Source organism: Strongylocentrotus purpuratus, unplaced genomic scaffold (genome assembly GCF_000002235.5).
Source record: "Strongylocentrotus purpuratus isolate Spur 01 unplaced genomic scaffold, Spur_5.0 spur5_scaffold_7, whole genome shotgun sequence".
NCBI classification, from domain to species: domain Eukaryota; kingdom Metazoa; phylum Echinodermata; class Echinoidea; order Camarodonta; family Strongylocentrotidae; genus Strongylocentrotus; species Strongylocentrotus purpuratus.
Genome location: NW_022145613.1, coordinates 4,841,759 through 4,858,629, shown reverse-complemented (window position 1 = coordinate 4,858,629; position 16,871 = coordinate 4,841,759). Strand labels below are relative to the sequence as shown.

The following is a 16,871-nucleotide window of genomic DNA, read 5'->3' as shown; positions in this document are numbered from 1 at the left end:
CCGGGTATCTAGACTCATCTCAGCCGCTTAGCCAGAGTCACAAGGCCTTGTCAAAAGGCTAGAAGAGGGCTGGAAACAGTTTCAAAATATCCCAAGCAAGGTCTGAATTTGTCAGACTAAGCATTCCCTAGCCATCACAATGCATTGACCCTGCACTTATCCAGCTGGGGAGATACCCACAACAATAAGCACATGCGTGTGTTGTTTGTACCGATTTGCTGTTCCTTAGAAGTATACACAGTATTATAAATTCACAAACTGGTACTCGTGGGAGTGCGGGAGAGCTGCACACAGCACAACAATACAGAGTCATAGCACTTGCACATGTTTGTTTATACTGGTGGAAGAGAGATATCACTGAGAAATATGGATGAGGAATACGGCTGATATTAAACATTTTATGAGCTGTCTGGAAGGATATAGTGAATGAATTGGCTTGGAATGGTTTCACTTTCTGACAGGTCTGGATGATGATGGATGATCGTGTTTAGTAAGTGTGATAATATGTTGTTTGTAGTGGTAAAGGCGAGGTCAGATAACTTGGTACCTGCATTTGTAATGGCATTCATTCAGCACTAGTGCTTCACCTTATATACTTGTATATCTATTTTCCTCTCCCTATATCAGATTTGTATGGTATCCATGTTGATTAGCTTGGTTTTAATTGTCTTTACTGTAATCACATGTGCACACTATTCTTGTTTGTCAATATGTGTATCTCTGTCTGGCTTTTTATCTGCCTATAACCCCCCCCCCCCCTCCCATTCTCTCTCTCTCTCTCATTCCAAGATTTATGATTATTTCACGAAGATCTTTAATTAAGCATATGCCAACAACCTGTAATTTGTTGTAAGATTGTTTTTGTGTTATTGCAGTTCCTTTTGACATCTCAACCTTTACTTAGATCTTGCCACATCTCACTAATTGAATATGGTCTTTGTCCTTCAGACTACTTGCTTGTTTCTATAAATAGGTGCAGCGCTCAAGAATTTATGATTTGTGTATTTTGGTGGATAGTGTCTGGAGAAGAGAGAGTGTAAACAAACAATATTCTGACAGAATTAAGAATGAAAAAAGTTGTTATAAAGTGATCTTTTTCATCACATTTGGGAGCATAGCTAACACTATGAATATGACGAACAAAGAAAGCGGACAAAATATACAGTTCCTCAGGTAGATAAAGGAACATCCCTTCACTGCTATTATGTAAAAAGGATATGCATGTGACACCTGTTCCTTTGTCTACCTGAGGAACTGTATATTTTGTCCGCTTTCTTTGTCAGTCATATTCATAGTGTAAATGGGTGTGCAGGCAGGGTTCGACACCACCCTGTCGACTCCTCTTTAGGGGTTATTACCTGTATTGAATGAAACACACATTATCAGGAATTATTTCTATTTCCTTATTTGTTGATGAAGTATTGGATCTGTTTCACACAGGGGTTGTGTAAAAAATATATCTAAGGTGCACTATATTTTGTGTAAATTGTTATTTTGTATGTGTATGAATTGAGATTTTTGTTACAGTAGGTACAAAGCAAATGGGAGAGGTCGTTATCACGGAACTGCTAATTTGCATTTGATTTTAAAATACTAATTTTAGACATTAGCTTCTAACTCATTGAATTTACCTCGACCTTTCCCATATATGTAACTTTGCGAATATGTCATAAAGGTGAACATGATCATTTAGTGAAAGATGACTTATGGCCTTTAAATTACGTTCTGTAAATTTACTTTATAAACTGACAGCAGCTGTGCACTTGGAATATGGATCAATAACATATGCTTGACACAAGGTGATATTTACAAATTAATTACATTCAGGTGAAGCTGTAGGATGCAGTAGACCTGTACTGTATACCTGTCTTTTCAATTTGGATTCTTAATTTTTCAGATTTTGTCCATTTGTTCCTTGCTTTAACCCTAATAAGGCAGGGGGAGGGGGGCATTATGCCCCCCCTCCACGATTTTTCTAAATGCTCGGGAACGCATATGGATGGCGCCCCACCGCTCGCTGACTTTATTTCTTTCCAGTCTTGCGCAACTTTTAAAATAATTTTTTTGAAAATCGGACCTACGGCTACAAGGTCACGTGACCTTTTGTCTTTGCATGTCAGCCAGAAAATCACTCATTTTCGTGATTTGTGTACAAAACATGGAAAAGTCATTTTTCCTAAAAACAGATCAAACATGGGTTATTGGGTCTTGTTTAAAGTTTAGGTAGTTGTTTTGGGAGTCAAAATAGTTAATTGTAGTAAGAAATGAAATAAAACAACAAAAACTATGGAATACATCAGTTAAAAAAACAATGAAATACATAAGAAATTATCAAAACAAGGGATAACATACGGAATAAGCTGGCACTTCCAAATTTTTTTGTCGTATTATTATTCAGAATGGTCTAATGAATAAAAGTAGTGAAAAAGAATGCTTAAATATGAATAATACATGATTTATGGGTAAAAATATGATTTTCATGACTTTATTTGCATAAATTACCATAAATATGCAAATGAGTGATTTTTTCAAAAAATTGAAATTATCATATTATTCTATACACTTCACTTGACATGTGTTCAAATTTTCGCGGCGATCGGCCGCTGTGCGGCCGAGATCTTAAGGGGGGGGGGCAATGGCCCCCCCCTGGCCGTACTAAGACCTCAAATAGCCCGGCCTTTTTAGGGTTAACTTAAAATACAGTGAAAATGTCCATTTTCACCATAAGAAATAAGAAATTTGCTTTTTAGTTTGATGCTACCTTTAAAAAAAAAATGAAAGTTTAATATAGAAGCTAGTCACTCATGGCTAGATACTAACAGGTGCCCTTGATACAAGGCTACCCAGAATCTAAGTCAAGAACTCCAAAATTATTTTATACAAATTATATCAGATTTTGGATTTAGTCAACAAAATTAAGTCTGGACTCCCTATAAAAAAAAGATAATGTGGAGCCCTTGGTCACTTTAAGTTTACGATGTACACATGAAGTGTAATTTAGTAAGATCAGCAATGTCCATTATCAACTAGAAACTGCAAGTATATCAACATCTGAGTTGAGAGCCAGAACGGTGTTGACTTTTACCACTTTAAATTGACTTAATACCCTTCTGCCTCTCAAGAAACTATATGGAGGGATTTTGACATAAATAATAGGCCCTCATGATTGTAAATTCTGCACATAATGAGTTTAATTGCGAGTATAGCCAAATGATAATTTATTGTTTAACTGATAATTATAGATCAATTATACATTATAAATTCATCATTATTCTAGTAACTCCTTTATTTTCAAGGTGAACTGGAATAAGGTTGTAAAAAAAATAGAAAAACAGCAACTTATTACACCCAATAAATCTACTTATTGGGCATTAATTTTATCACTCCCCTATTAAACAGGTATTTAGCGAGACAACATATAATTTGAACTCTTTCTGTCCTTTGGTATTGTCATCATAAATTGCAAAGTCCAAAGTCATAACGATCTAGACTAGGAATAGAAATTTATGAACCCCCTATAAAGATTTCACATATATTGCAAAATAAAGTTGTATAGCTGCTATTTGCTAGAAATATTGTTTGCTTTTAAGATGAGCAGCTCACGTAAGCATCGATATGAAACCGTCTTTCCTTTACTGATCGAATAAAAGTTGCAAATTGTACATTGTTTTAGTAGTCACGGAGCCGTTATATTCTTTAACGTGCACATGAATCATGTTTGGGAGTCCACATTTCAGAAGATTTGGTCTACAAACATTTAACATAGGAAGAAGTGTTGTGTCTAAAGGAAACAGGAAGAAAATTACTTTTCTTTGACTATTCAAATGTTAGTGGACATTGAAGTTACATTCCCTAAATTCATCCATTTTTGTTGATGATGTCGCTCTTTGTGAGGATACTGGTGTCATCGTCCGGAACTAGACGCTGCTGGATCAACCATTTCTCTTTGTTTGAGGCCACATAACTAGACCTTGCAGAACTACAATTGAAACCACAACTTTTTGACAATTTCCGCAGACTTTGTCAAAATGTCAAGATTAAATATTGACTATTTCACCCCGGGACCTCTCCTCCCCTCTCTTCTCTCTCTTCAACTTGACAGCTTACGTAAGAAGTCGCGACCCCATGACCCCACCCGGCATGTCCAGCTGGCTCTGGACATGGTCAAGGAGGAGGGAACGCCCCCAACCTCACGGAAGTACAAGAAGCGGGACGACGGCCGGCCCAAGGTGCAGATTCGGATCGGGGACGATGAAGAGTCCGAAGAGGAAGGCGATAAGGTGGATAGCGGAAGAGATGATCTTAATGAGAATGGTGAGTACATGCAGCTTTTATATTTAAAACAATTTCAAGGAATATAGTTAACCACTTTTACTTGGTATCTTAATATTAAATCATAGGTCACATTTATTAATATAAAGAAAAGCAGGTTATGTGGTGTAAGTAGTTGATTTTATGATCAGAAATTTTTTATCATTGAAGGCGGCAGTTTCAACACAAAGAATAGTTTCATGAATTTTTCGAAATTTGATGTAAAAATTCCAGTTTCTAAACCCTCCTTCTCCCTTTTTTCTGTTTATTTCCTCCGCTCATTTCTCTTTCTTTTTTTTCGCTACTCCTCTTTATCTCTCATTCTTTTCTTTCTCTATTTCTCTCTCTCTCTCTCTCTCTCTCTCTCTCTCTCTCTCTCCTCATGCTTTTACTCTAGTATGTATGACTGAGAGAAGAAACACAATACACAAACCTCCCAAATAACAAACAGCTAATAGTACAACCAATATTTTTCCTTGAGAGCGGGCGAATACAATACCAACCATGATCAGTGAAGTGAAACCACTTGTGAATTGACAATAACCAGTGTAGTCAGTAAAACTACAGTTCGAGATTAAAGGTACTACAAAGTTTTGGTATGGGGTCAAGAAATTGGTTCAAATAAACATATTGGAAGCATATGCAAGCCTGTATACCGGTAGCTCCCTTTATTAAGCTATAAAACAATTTCTTGACTAAAATCGACCGATTTGCTATTTCCGTTTGGAAATTATATATCACAAATACATATTCTGAGATTTTCATCGTCGCAGCTACCATTGTACGGCCGTAGACGCTATTTGAAATTTATCAAAATTTACCGGGAGCACCGGTAAATTTGTATATTAAATTTTTCTTGAAAGCAGAAGTGTTTTAGGGGCTTAATTTTCTAGAGCTTATAATACATCCACAGGGGCATCCAAATATATCAAAATTGTAAAGAATTACTATCCACCCAATTTTCAAAATTTCCAAAAACTTTGTATTACCTTTAAACAAAAGCTCTCGAACATGTTTTGATTATGTCGCTGTTCATGGTGAATATACTTGCATTGTTCAGATATAATTGAGCATTGGGCTTGAATGCCGTTATTATCATGTGACATATTTGAGGTAGCACATACAGATGTGTTTATTTTGGCTCAACTTCTTTATTTCAGTGGAACATTAATTGAGGGGATTTTATCAGTTTTTTCCTCCTTTATCCAAAGCTGTGGGTAGAGTCCACAGATCAGGTACTACATGTACTATAGTCTCTATTGAATTGTAAATCAGCATTTGTTTGCGGATTAGATTCGTTTGATGAATAAGTTGCTGGTATGTACTGGAAATGTTTCAGCCTGTGGAAGTACCTGCTATTTGTATGTAATCATGCATTGTTAGTTTCATGAATGTGGCTACTTGACAAAGAAGGATTAATAAATTAGTTATGTGAACGCAGTGCATTTGAGACTTTGAGTAGCTTTGAACCGAGACCCACTGTGGAACTGTTTCAGGAATGACGGCAAGAAGTCAATGCACATATGGTTCCCGGAACTTTGAGTTTGGATCCTCTCTGGAACTGATTCGTCGAGGCCGTCAAGAAGGCAGTGTCTGTGCTTGGTTCCACTTCCAGTAGCCTTTCTTTTGATTTGTGGGTGGCATACAAGAAGGCAATTTCCCTTGGTTCCATTATCTTTGTGCATGGATCCATTCTAGAACCGATTCATGAGTGGCCTCAAGCAGACAGTTCAGTTAATTCCAATAGCTTTTCACTGGAAATGGTGAAATGGTGATTTTACATTTGGCATACTTGGCATACTTCGGTCTCTGCTTGAAGAATCCAAAGATATCATTCTTGCAATGAAGTGTGACAGTTGTCCTGGCCTAGTGATGTTCAAAAACTTTTGAGAGCATATAACTTCGGCATATTTGTATTTCGATATACCCTGATGAAAATCCTGGTGAAAATAAATCAGGGATAGACAATCGAATTTAAACCATCAGCAACAAGAACAACTAATCAATTGCTACGTATCAAGTCTTATGAAGGCCTAGAGTCTCTGAAGTAGAATGAATGTAGAGGAAAATGCCAGAAAATTTCCAGAAAAAGACAGCAGATATGGTTCCTGGCAACAGGAAGGAATCGAACTGAAACAACGTAAGTCAACATGATATGTAGTTCAGCAAGGCTCCACCAAACTTGGGATGACCATAGAGTGAGATAGATGGTGGTTTTGATTTCTAATGTTTCTTTATCTCATCAAAATTGTCGTCATGTTAGAGTGTTCAAAAGTGAACAGTTGTGTCGATTTTCTGTTTTGCAAGTGGGAGGAGGGAGTTAAATCAAATCTGGGCTGACTCAATAATGTCCAAATAGTGAGGCCAAGTTAATATGCTTGCATATTTTTGAATGAGATTATTATTTTTTAGACTGAATTTAGTTTTCAAGTTTTTATAAAAAATGTGTAAAGTACAAGTACATCCATTGTGTTGCTTGCTTTTTACCTCTCACAACACAATCATGATGTGATGCTGGGCTAATACAATGCCATCACAGTTCACACTGTATTTAACTGTTCAACATATTAAAACAGAATTTTACGCTCAGTAGATGTGATATTGAGGAAACTACATGTATGTTTCTCTTTTGCTAGTTGCTGAAGAGATCAAGGATACAATTTATGGCTTAATTACGAAAATGAAATTGATTCTTGCCCAGGCAAGCTCTGACTTCCTGTTCCCAAGCTGAACAGAGGAAATCAAAATTGTTTTGTACATGTACATATACCGTTTCTGTTTTACAACATTGCATTTTGGAAGGAAATTGTACAAGAATGGTCACCCTTATTCAAGCACAGTGCAAGATTGCCAACGCTATGAGGTATTTGGTTGAATCATGGTGGTCATGAGGAGGAGTATCCTCATTATCTCTTGGATATCAAAGGAAAGAGATAAAGTACATTATCAATTTGAAAGGAGCAATTAATAAGAAATTATTTCATGTTTCAAGCTTGAAAGCAATGAAACAGTACCAGTTACTGTCACAAGGTATGTTGAAAAGTAACGTGTTTCATTCTTTTTAACTCGTTGAGTTGACTACTGATTACTTTTCAGCCTATTACATGAAACACTTTTTTTCCTGTAGGCAATGGGTTGATTTAGAGAAAATGAACTACTAGTTAAATGTTGGTTTTTCTCACCAGTTAGCAAAATTTGTGTGAAATAGAGGTAAGATTATGTATCAGATGATGTTTGAAGGTTTGCATGGTGGTATGAACAATCGCGGAAGAGGTTTACGGTACACCATGTGTAAAGTCCTAGAAGGACTAAGGAAAGTGGATAGAAATAGAAGTGAAATGGAAAGGCGAGAAAGTGGAGGTTGGAAGGAAGAGTATCTTTCGGAAGTGAGTATAGTCCTGAAAAGGACTGTAAACCAGAAAGTTGTAGACAGCATGAGAGGTTTGAGTAGAAGACTGGATTGAGTTGGAGAGTTGAGTAGGTTAGCGAAGCTGGCTTGAGTCGGCGAGTAGAGTTGCAGAGCAGGAGTAGGAGAGTAGACTCGACGTTTCGGACAGGTTGACTGTCCGTCTTCAGGAGTCACTTTACAGTCCTTTTCAGGACTATACTCACTTCCGAAAGATACTCTTCCTTCCAACCTCCACTTTCTCGCCTTTCCATTTCACTTCTATTTCTATCCACTTTCCTTAGTCCTTCTAGGACTTTACACATGGTGTACCGTACCTCTTCCGCGAAGATTATGTATATTTTGAAATGTCTGCAAGCATCTTGACAGGGCTTCTGTGGTATCCCTCGAGTTGGAGCTGTTGTAAGTTGAAATTGTACAGTATTGTACTCTTTCAGGCTTTACCCATTAGATTCTTCAGAAGATACTGCTATAAAAGTAAAATGAAGTACTTTATCAATCCCGAAAGGAAATAGAAATGGCTGTTTGTTTTTCTTTTTTTATTCCTTTCATGGAATTCACGTTCAGTATATTAGTCATTTTCAAGGGAAGGGGTGGGGATGACATAGCAAAACTGTTCTCTGTTGTCTGGGAGATATTCTGCTCTGTTATATGTTTTCTCATGAAGTGCTACAATGTTTATTGTATATTATCAACATCTGACTCAAAACAAAATTGAAACTGTAATCAGACCAGATCAAATTTCCTGTGTGTCTCCTTGGTTAGGGGAAACAGTTATGCAATTTAGATAAGCAAGTTTACAAAATAATGATCATTGAAAAAACAGGTAACCACTAGTTCGTCATTAGATGTTTCATTATATTGTTGGACATTGGAAGAACACTACATAAGTTTAGGTCGGATGCACAGATGAATGAGGTTTTGATGGGAAGGGAAATTTATTCAAAGTAGAGATTATTTTCAAGTGGAAAACTCTATTGGACAAGGATGAGACGACGCTTGCTCTCGGCAGAAGAAGGTATTCTTGAAAGAAATTGACCATTTGCCTGCTGGAGTGGAATTGGTGGATCCTAGATTGACCCTTTAGGATCGAGAGAATCAGTAGTTCAATGTTTATGCTATTGGAGACCAGCTAGCATCTATTGAATTCTCTAATAGGGCGTGTGTTTGCGAGTCGTGTATTAAAGCTATCTTGATGTGGATTTGTTTGTATGGTACTGTGTTGAATGCATCAACTCCAAACAACTTTTGCCCTAATTTCAGTGGAAACTAAATCTTGAAAAAAGAAAAAGAAAAAAAAGCATTACCATATTTGCTTTCTGCACCACTTGGGGCAATCCTTTGTGTCGCCTATATTTGCGTTAGAAGTTGAAATACAAGGTGACTCTGCTACATGTATCTCATGTAAATTGTGATTGACAACATGATCTGTTGCCTGTTGGTATTGGAACAAAATGCAATACTTTATCCTGCAAAGTCCTGTGTCCTAGGTTTTGGAAGTGATATCCACATTTTCGGCGTTAGGCAACATATACTAACTTCAATACTTAAAAGTAGGACTAGGATCAAAGTGATCTGTCTCTGCTGAATATGGTGAAACTCATATCATGGACCACAGAGTCTAATATCGACAAGACTCCTTTTGAAGGTTTAATAGAACTCAATGATGACATGAGACATGACAGCTAGGCTTTCAGCAAGCCATACCTAATAACATCTGTTGATGAATGTTGGTGACGTGGGACATTATTGGAAATGCTCAAATATGAATAAGGCAGGCATAAAAGTGGTTTAATTCTAATGATTTTGTTCCCCTTGTTTTTCTTTTGCAGGCTACAGTGGAAGGAGGAGAGGTAATTTTAATGTCACTCAAGAGAGGTTTCCTATCAATTTCAAGAGAGCACATGAACCTCATGAGGTAAGCCTTCCAACTCCCAATTTTATTTTTATGTTTTTTAAACTTTATTTATGCATCTTTTAAAAATCTGAAATTGGATTGTATTTTATATATGTATCTATTTCAATAATCTGCTTTGTGTAGAAGAAAAACAAAAACATCATAAAACTTTTTCTCTATTCGGTTGTCACTAAAAAAAGACTCATAGAGGACTTTTGAACATTTATATCAAATAATACATCTAGGGCAAAAGTATGATAAAATTATTACTTTTGAGAAAAATGCAAATTCATGAATTTTCTATACTTTACATTTTGGTATCAGTCGTCATAACCATAAAATATCAACACTTTCATATTCTCTATCAGACTTTTCTCAACACTCACATTGACCCAATTATGATATCAGGGTTGACTTCCCCCTATAAAATGATGGCTCTCACACACAACTTCTTTTTAGAATTTTCTTTATTTAGAACCACAACGCATTTAAACTGAAAAGAACAATACTTGCCACTTATTGATTTATTGAAATACATAATTGATTCATATATTTTGTTAGTATATAACATTATTAGTATTGAATTGTATTGTAGCATATTTCACCATAATTTTTGTATCTGTATGTTTTTATGTTTGGGGTTGCTTGTTTACAAGTTTTTAACTTATTTTAGCAATCACGGTATTTGTAATGATTTCATTTTGATTTTTATCTTTTGCCAAATAAATGTGAATTGAGTTGAATCTATTATGTTTTATTTTGTGGTGTCGTACACAGCTCTTTGTGCAGCTGGACTCCTGGCAGTACAACCAGAACCAGTCCGAGGAGGGCTTCGTGGAGAAGATCTGGAAGGAGACGGCAAGATGGATCAAGTTTGAGGAGGATTGGGAGGTAGGGTCAGAGAGGTGGGGTAAACCTCATGTAGCCTCCCTCACCTTCAACAGCTTACCCCAGCTCAGGAAGGGGCTAGAAAATGGTAGGTGCAGAACAGTACAGTCTAAACCTGCTTTAGTGACCACCTGTATAGAAAGACCACCTGTCGTTAAAGACCACATTTTTTTGTTTCCCTTGAAAATGATGCCTCATTGGAACACATACTGAAGGAACCTGTACATAAAGACCACCTGCCTGTAAAGATCACTTTTTTTTGTCTCCCTTGAGCGGTCTTTATATACAGGTTCCAATGTACTTTAGCTTTGGTCCCACATTGTGATGATATTACAACACAATAGTTGTTTTTGTCTGAAAGTAAATAGCTCCATCTTGTGTTCGTATGGTTATAATGTAACTTATAATTATTGAAATGTATGGTGCTACAGATATAATTTACTGATAAATATGTCTCAACCATGAAAGGTTTAAAACAGCTTACAACCCAATGTCCAGCTTATTGTTTATAGCTTATTAATTTCTTGCAAATGAAGTTGATATTCATTGTGAAAGGGTTTGGTCACTCCATGACTGGAAGACAAGACATCTGCAGGAAAAAGGGGGAGGGGGTGGTTGGAGATTTAGCTCTGGAACATGTAAACGTGTAGCATTCAGTTTAAGTTGTATTTGATTCTGAGTGACTATATTTTCTATTACTACCAGAATCAAGATTATAGACTTCATAGATATATATATATATATATACATCAGATGAAAGATTAAAAAGTTTTTTCCATTGATGTTGTCAGGGTTGATGCTGTTGGATTGTAAGAGGACCACCTTACAAGGCATCTTTGACGCTATACTTGATGGTCTGGAGGAGGAACACAACATGGGCAGAAACGATCGTATGCTCATCTCTAAGATGCTCAAGGCAAGCGCTGGCAGGTTAGTAATCTCTTACTCAGTCGCTCATCATAGTCCCATTATTTAGACTTAAAGCCCCACTGCACTACTTATAGCTACTTGCGCCCTCTATATAACAAACAATGCATAATCGGTGACCATTGGTCCCCCATGATCCCCTTTTTCCTATGTTAATTGAGAGCTGATTTGATGAGATAACCACCTGTCCAGTGACCTTGCAGGGTGGTCTAATCCTTCCTGTACACTAGTACAGATGGGCTTTAAGACTTAACCCTTTGATTCCTGGATGCTGTGGTTCTGGTACTAAATCTGTTGGTATGGGAGAATTCAGTCATTAAGGGGGTGCATGGGGACTGAACACTGTATAGAAACTTGGCTTGAGCAGTAGAAGCAGAAGATTCTTAAAAATATTAGTGAAAGCCTGAGAACTAATCGTCAAGGAATATGAAAGTTACAATTTTTTTTAAAGCTGAGATCAATGAGGGTTTTGAAAATCTCCCATTGTCATTGCATTCATTTTTATGATGTCATAGTTGGTCTCCATGTGTTTTGTACTTTTCCTTATTGAAAAAAAGTTTTTTCCATTAAGAATGTTGAGAAAATAAGTAATGTGGGGTAAAAGGGAGAACAGAGATATGTGATGTTTTCCAAATTATCAGTGATCTCAACTTTGAAAAATGTCAATACTTTCTAATTTCTTATTTTTCCTGATCTGTCTCAGGCTTATACTTATCTGTTTCTCTGATATTTCTCTTCCTACTCATACCCAGCAACTTTGAGAAGTCAGTTCCCTTTATTTCATAGGTCTCCTAGTTTATTTCATTTTCACAAACACATTCTCCCATCAGTTGTAATCATAAGGTGTAGGTTATTCATTTTTCCATCTTTTTAATATCATACCCATTTTAGTCATTGTGAATTGTAAGACCACCCATTCATTCACATAATACACATGTAGTATTACGAAATGCATACAAATTAAAGTAATGGTCCATCAAATCAGGAGAAACCCCAATGTAATGGATAAAGTAGGTAAGTAAATTTTGAGAAAGGATACAAAAACTGTAAAACAAAGCAGTAACCGGTATTTAATTGTCAACATGTTGGGATAACGATTGTGCTATTGATTACAATTCTCATTGCCTTCATGGACTCATCAGCATTCATCTGCATCATTCTAAGTTGCTAAGAGCAATGAGGTAAGAGACACTTCATATATCACTAGTTTCATGCAATCATCCTTGGTGGCTTGACATTTGCTCTATTTCATTAAAAATCTAGGGTTTAGGTTAGTGTTTCAAGTGATTTTTTAGAAGAACTCAACAATAACAGGTGCAAGTGCGAAGAGGCATCAAACTTTTCACTCTGGACCCCTCCCCCCCCCCCCCAAAAAAAAAAAAAAATAATAATAATAAAATCTTGATCGTTGGGCTACTTGAGTTTATGGTTAGGTTTGGGCATTATGTTAGGTCAAGGGTTGAAGTTAGGAATTTGAGACCAGCAATAAGTGGGCTTGGAGCAAATGTCAAAGTTCATCTGTTCATTTTTATCATCCCCCCCCCCACCCTACTGCCCTCACTGTCACTGCTGTTATCAAGCGTATTCTCGTCTCAATAATGCACATTGTTGGTTTGTTTGTTTTACCTGACTGCTAAGAAAGCTTGTGTGTGCTTGTAAGTAAGCAAACAGGGGACCGACGGCTTTCGGTCCTCTCCGAGGGACTTGGTAATGAGGATAAATAATGCCTTACCAAAGTGTACTACTGTATCGACATGGTTTCGAACTCAGTCGGGACCTTCTGGTCATGAGACCACTGCTCTACCACTATGCCATCATGCCTCTGTGTGAATCGGGTAGAGCTAAAAGTGCCTGCTGAGAGGCAGAAGGGAATTATATTACATTCTTTAATACAGAGATAATGCCCTTCTCGCTCTGAATAGATAAGAAGTGACTTTCTGTGTATGAAAACAGTGCATTTGCTGTTAATGAGGACATATTTGCAGTCCTGTAATTGATAACCCATCTCTTTTTCCCACAGGCATTGTTTTGACTAACCGTATTACGAATGGCCTCACTTTCAAATGGCCTCACTTACAAATGACCATGACCACATATTATCCCTTGCAAGCACTTTTGGTGTCTCTATACCTTTATTTTAGTTTGGTGCTATTGTGATTGTTCATTGGCTGTTGTCTTACACCAACATGTATGTGCAGTTGTCTAATAGTAATGAAAATACATGTATGCTATTTATACCCCCCCCCTCCCCTCTTTTCCTCCTTTCTCTCTCTTTCCCTCTTTCCCTCCTCTCTCTCTTTCTCTCCTCTCTCTCTCTTTCTCTCCTCTCTTTCTCTCCTCTCTTTCTCTCCTCTCTCTCTCTCTCTCTCTCTCTCTCTCTCTATCTCTCGCTCGCTTTCTCTCCTCTCTCTCACTCTCTTTCTCTCCTATCTCTCTCTCACTCTCTTTCTGTCTTTCTCTCCTCTCTCTCTTTCTCTCTTTCTCTCTCTCTCTCTCTTTCTCTTTCTCTCTCTCTCTCTATCTCTCTCTAACTCGTTTGAAACTTTGAATCTTAAATCTTTGTTGACTACTCTTCAGGATGGAGTAATGGCAATAGTATGTACAATGTATTTCAGTTTCTGCTTTTGTGTTTGACTGTACGCACATTTTTGTATTCCTGTTTTTCTTTTAGTCAAAAAAAAGCAACTGTATATACATTCATGTATTTCTGTGTTTGACTGTACATACATCAATTTCATTCTCTATCTTGCAGCAACCATGAAGAGCCAGCTGGAATCGTGAGAGCATCCATAAGACGGCTGTCTACCATCGCTGATTTCAGCCACCACCGCACCTCCCACCAGCATCAGGATCCGAACTCCACCCCTCTAACCACCAGTAGATCCATGAGCGCCATGGAGGATTCCAGTCGTACGGCAATCAATGGCAACGGGGTAAGTGATGAAGTTTTTTTCTGTCCTAAACAAATCATTTGACATTTTCCAAGCTGAGAAAGATGTTGAATATATATATGGCTACTTGGTCACAAAGACAGGGGAAAATATAGAATTTAAGTATGGAATCTAGATGTAGAATTTTAAGATTAAATACTCCACATAAATTCTGAATCCTTTCAGTGGTTAGCCTTCTAGATTTCGGGAGTCTTATTCAATGGTTTCATTTATTAATATTCCATCGATCTAGGGCAAGCAAATCTGCTCCTTGGGGGGGGGGGGGGCATTTTAATCATTTGGAGATGATTTCATTGTCATTTGGAATGTACATCCAGAGGATTATCTCAAGATATCTTTGGGTTAATGTTAAGAAAGGTTGTTTTACACAAGGGACATTCTAACAAGGAAAAGACTGAATTCTGTCAATATGAATTGATTGAAAATCGAAAGAAAAGCAGTGTTTGCTTCCACATTTTAGTTTTCAATCATTTCATTAGGTTTACAATAGCCTTTAAACTGGATCTGCAATAGTGAACAAGGTAGCTGAAACTTTATGGCCCGAATTCACAAAGGAGGTTTAAATTTAGACAATGGTCTAAAAATTAGTGCAAAATAAGCGTGAAACAGTCAGATGTCCAATATTAGACGCGTGCAAGGCAAGGTATGCTTATTTTGCGCTAATTTTTAAACCATGGGTTATGTAAATGAGGGTTAACCTTAACCTCCTTTGTGACTTTGGGCCTATTTGTCCATTATCCACTTGTAGTTCATGGAATTAGAATCCAAGGCCTCCATGATTGAGGCTCACCAGCAACAGGAGAAGATCATCCACCTCAAGGTCGCGGGTGACAACAATGATAACAGGCCGCCCATCAACCGCAACCTCTCCTCCACAACCCTAGCTGCCATACAGCAGCACAAGTCCGACGGCATCATCAAGAAGATCCCGCCAGACTCGGAGGGCGCCCTTGTGATGGTTGCTAGGGAGGAGTACCTTGAGGCACCGTACATGGTCCTGGTCCGGCTGGATGAACCCATCCTCTTTGAGAACTTACTGGAGGTGCCAATACCACTAAGGTAGGTTTAAAGAGAGAGAGAAAGGGTGGTGGGGGGGGGGTTGTACAAGAAAGGAAAGGAGAGTGAGAAAGAGAGACGGGGAGAGAGTGAGGGAGAAGAGAGACATCTTCTAAAATATTTCAATTTTAGGTGTATTTACATTTTTTTTTAAATCTTACTTGTATGCTCATTTAAGCTTCGTATTGGATATATGTGGTGGACATGATATTTTGTTTCACAAATCTGGATTGACTTTTTTGTTTTGGGGGGGAGTGGGGACTTGTCGCAGCGAAATTCATAATTCCAGTTTACCAATCACCAAAACATGATTTGCTCTTGATGTCAAAGTTTCATGTTGCTGTGCTGTCTTCAAACTCTGAGCATGGATTATTACATCTACAAAGAGATATTAAAGTTAAATACACTCTCAGTGAACATAAGAATGGCTCGTTGAGTAGAATAGGAAACGCACACATATGCACTTCCTTAGGATATGGCACAAAACCCAAATCAAACAAACATGGGATCTGAGCACTAGTTATCCTTTATTTCTTACATACTCCTTAAGCATTAACCTATAGAATGCCCTTTTAGGTTGATTATATACATTCTACATATAGTTATACACAAATTATTTCCCCCCATGATTGGTACTCTTCAAAAGTCATGTACCATTTACTTAAAAATGTCAGAAATGATGGATTATAATTTGATTGCCTCTCATGCTTCGAGTCCCAAAAGCAATCACTCTCTGCTATTTTCTTTCATCAGGTACATTTTCTTGGTAACCGGCCCTCCCATGCCAACCCTCAACTACCACGAGGTGGGCCGCGCCCTTGCTACCCTCTTCTCTGACGAGGTCTTCCGGAACATCGCCTACTCCGCCCGTGAGAGGAAGGACATCTTGGTAGGCATCAATGAGTTTCTCAACGACACCATGGTGCTGCCGCCGGGAGATTGGGATAAGGAGCTGCTGATGCCTATCACCAGGTTACAGAAGAGAGAACAGGAGAAGGTGAACAGGAGGAGGAAGACGCTCAACTTGAAGGAGGAAGATACAGCGGGTAAGGGATGAAATAGAGTTGTGTGTTTGAGATAGAACCATTGTGTTCATGCTAAGTTGTGTTGATGTTATGAAGTACTGTTAGCAACTGCTTTGGATAATTCTCCGATATCAAAAATATGATGGTAAGGGCAGGGCCCGTTGCACAAAACTTACCATTGATGGTAACTTTGCCATCAATGATAAGTACCATGGAAACCTTGATTTTGGTTGGCTGTTGAGCCCTGTTACCATGGTAGTTGCCATTGATGGCAAAGTTACCATGAATGGTAAGTTTTTATGCAACGGGCCCAGGTTTATAAAAATTTACAAAAATTTACCTAACTATTTCAATCAATGTAATTTACAGGTGCTATTCAAAATTTGACTCTGCCATGAATTTAATCATTC

The 16,871-nt window shown here is 37.7% G+C and overlaps 1 protein-coding gene across 8 annotated transcripts in view; it reads left to right on the top strand.

The window, feature by feature from the left end:
- The window catches only part of LOC588892 (anion exchange protein 2), a 65,377-nt gene that overhangs the window by 36,257 nt on the left and 12,249 nt on the right, over positions 1-16,871 (top strand). For 2 of the 8 annotated variants that reach the window (XM_030974798.1, XM_030974797.1), the window contains exons 4-11: positions 4,103-4,314; positions 9,550-9,635; positions 10,392-10,590; positions 11,294-11,432; positions 12,572-12,610; positions 14,182-14,362; positions 15,129-15,439; positions 16,190-16,482. In XM_030974798.1, coding sequence (XP_030830658.1) covers positions 4,103-4,314; positions 9,550-9,635; positions 10,392-10,590; positions 11,294-11,432; positions 12,572-12,610; positions 14,182-14,362; positions 15,129-15,439; positions 16,190-16,482 — 1,460 coding nt within the window. Of the gene's footprint in view, positions 1-176; positions 491-4,102; positions 4,315-5,936; positions 6,452-7,173; positions 7,342-8,587; positions 8,736-9,549; positions 9,636-10,391; positions 10,591-11,293; positions 11,433-12,571; positions 12,611-14,181; positions 14,363-15,128; positions 15,440-16,189; positions 16,483-16,871 lie in introns of those variants that run through there. The other 6 variants (XM_030974802.1, XM_030974800.1, XM_030974803.1 and 3 more) reach the window with 6 other exon arrangements.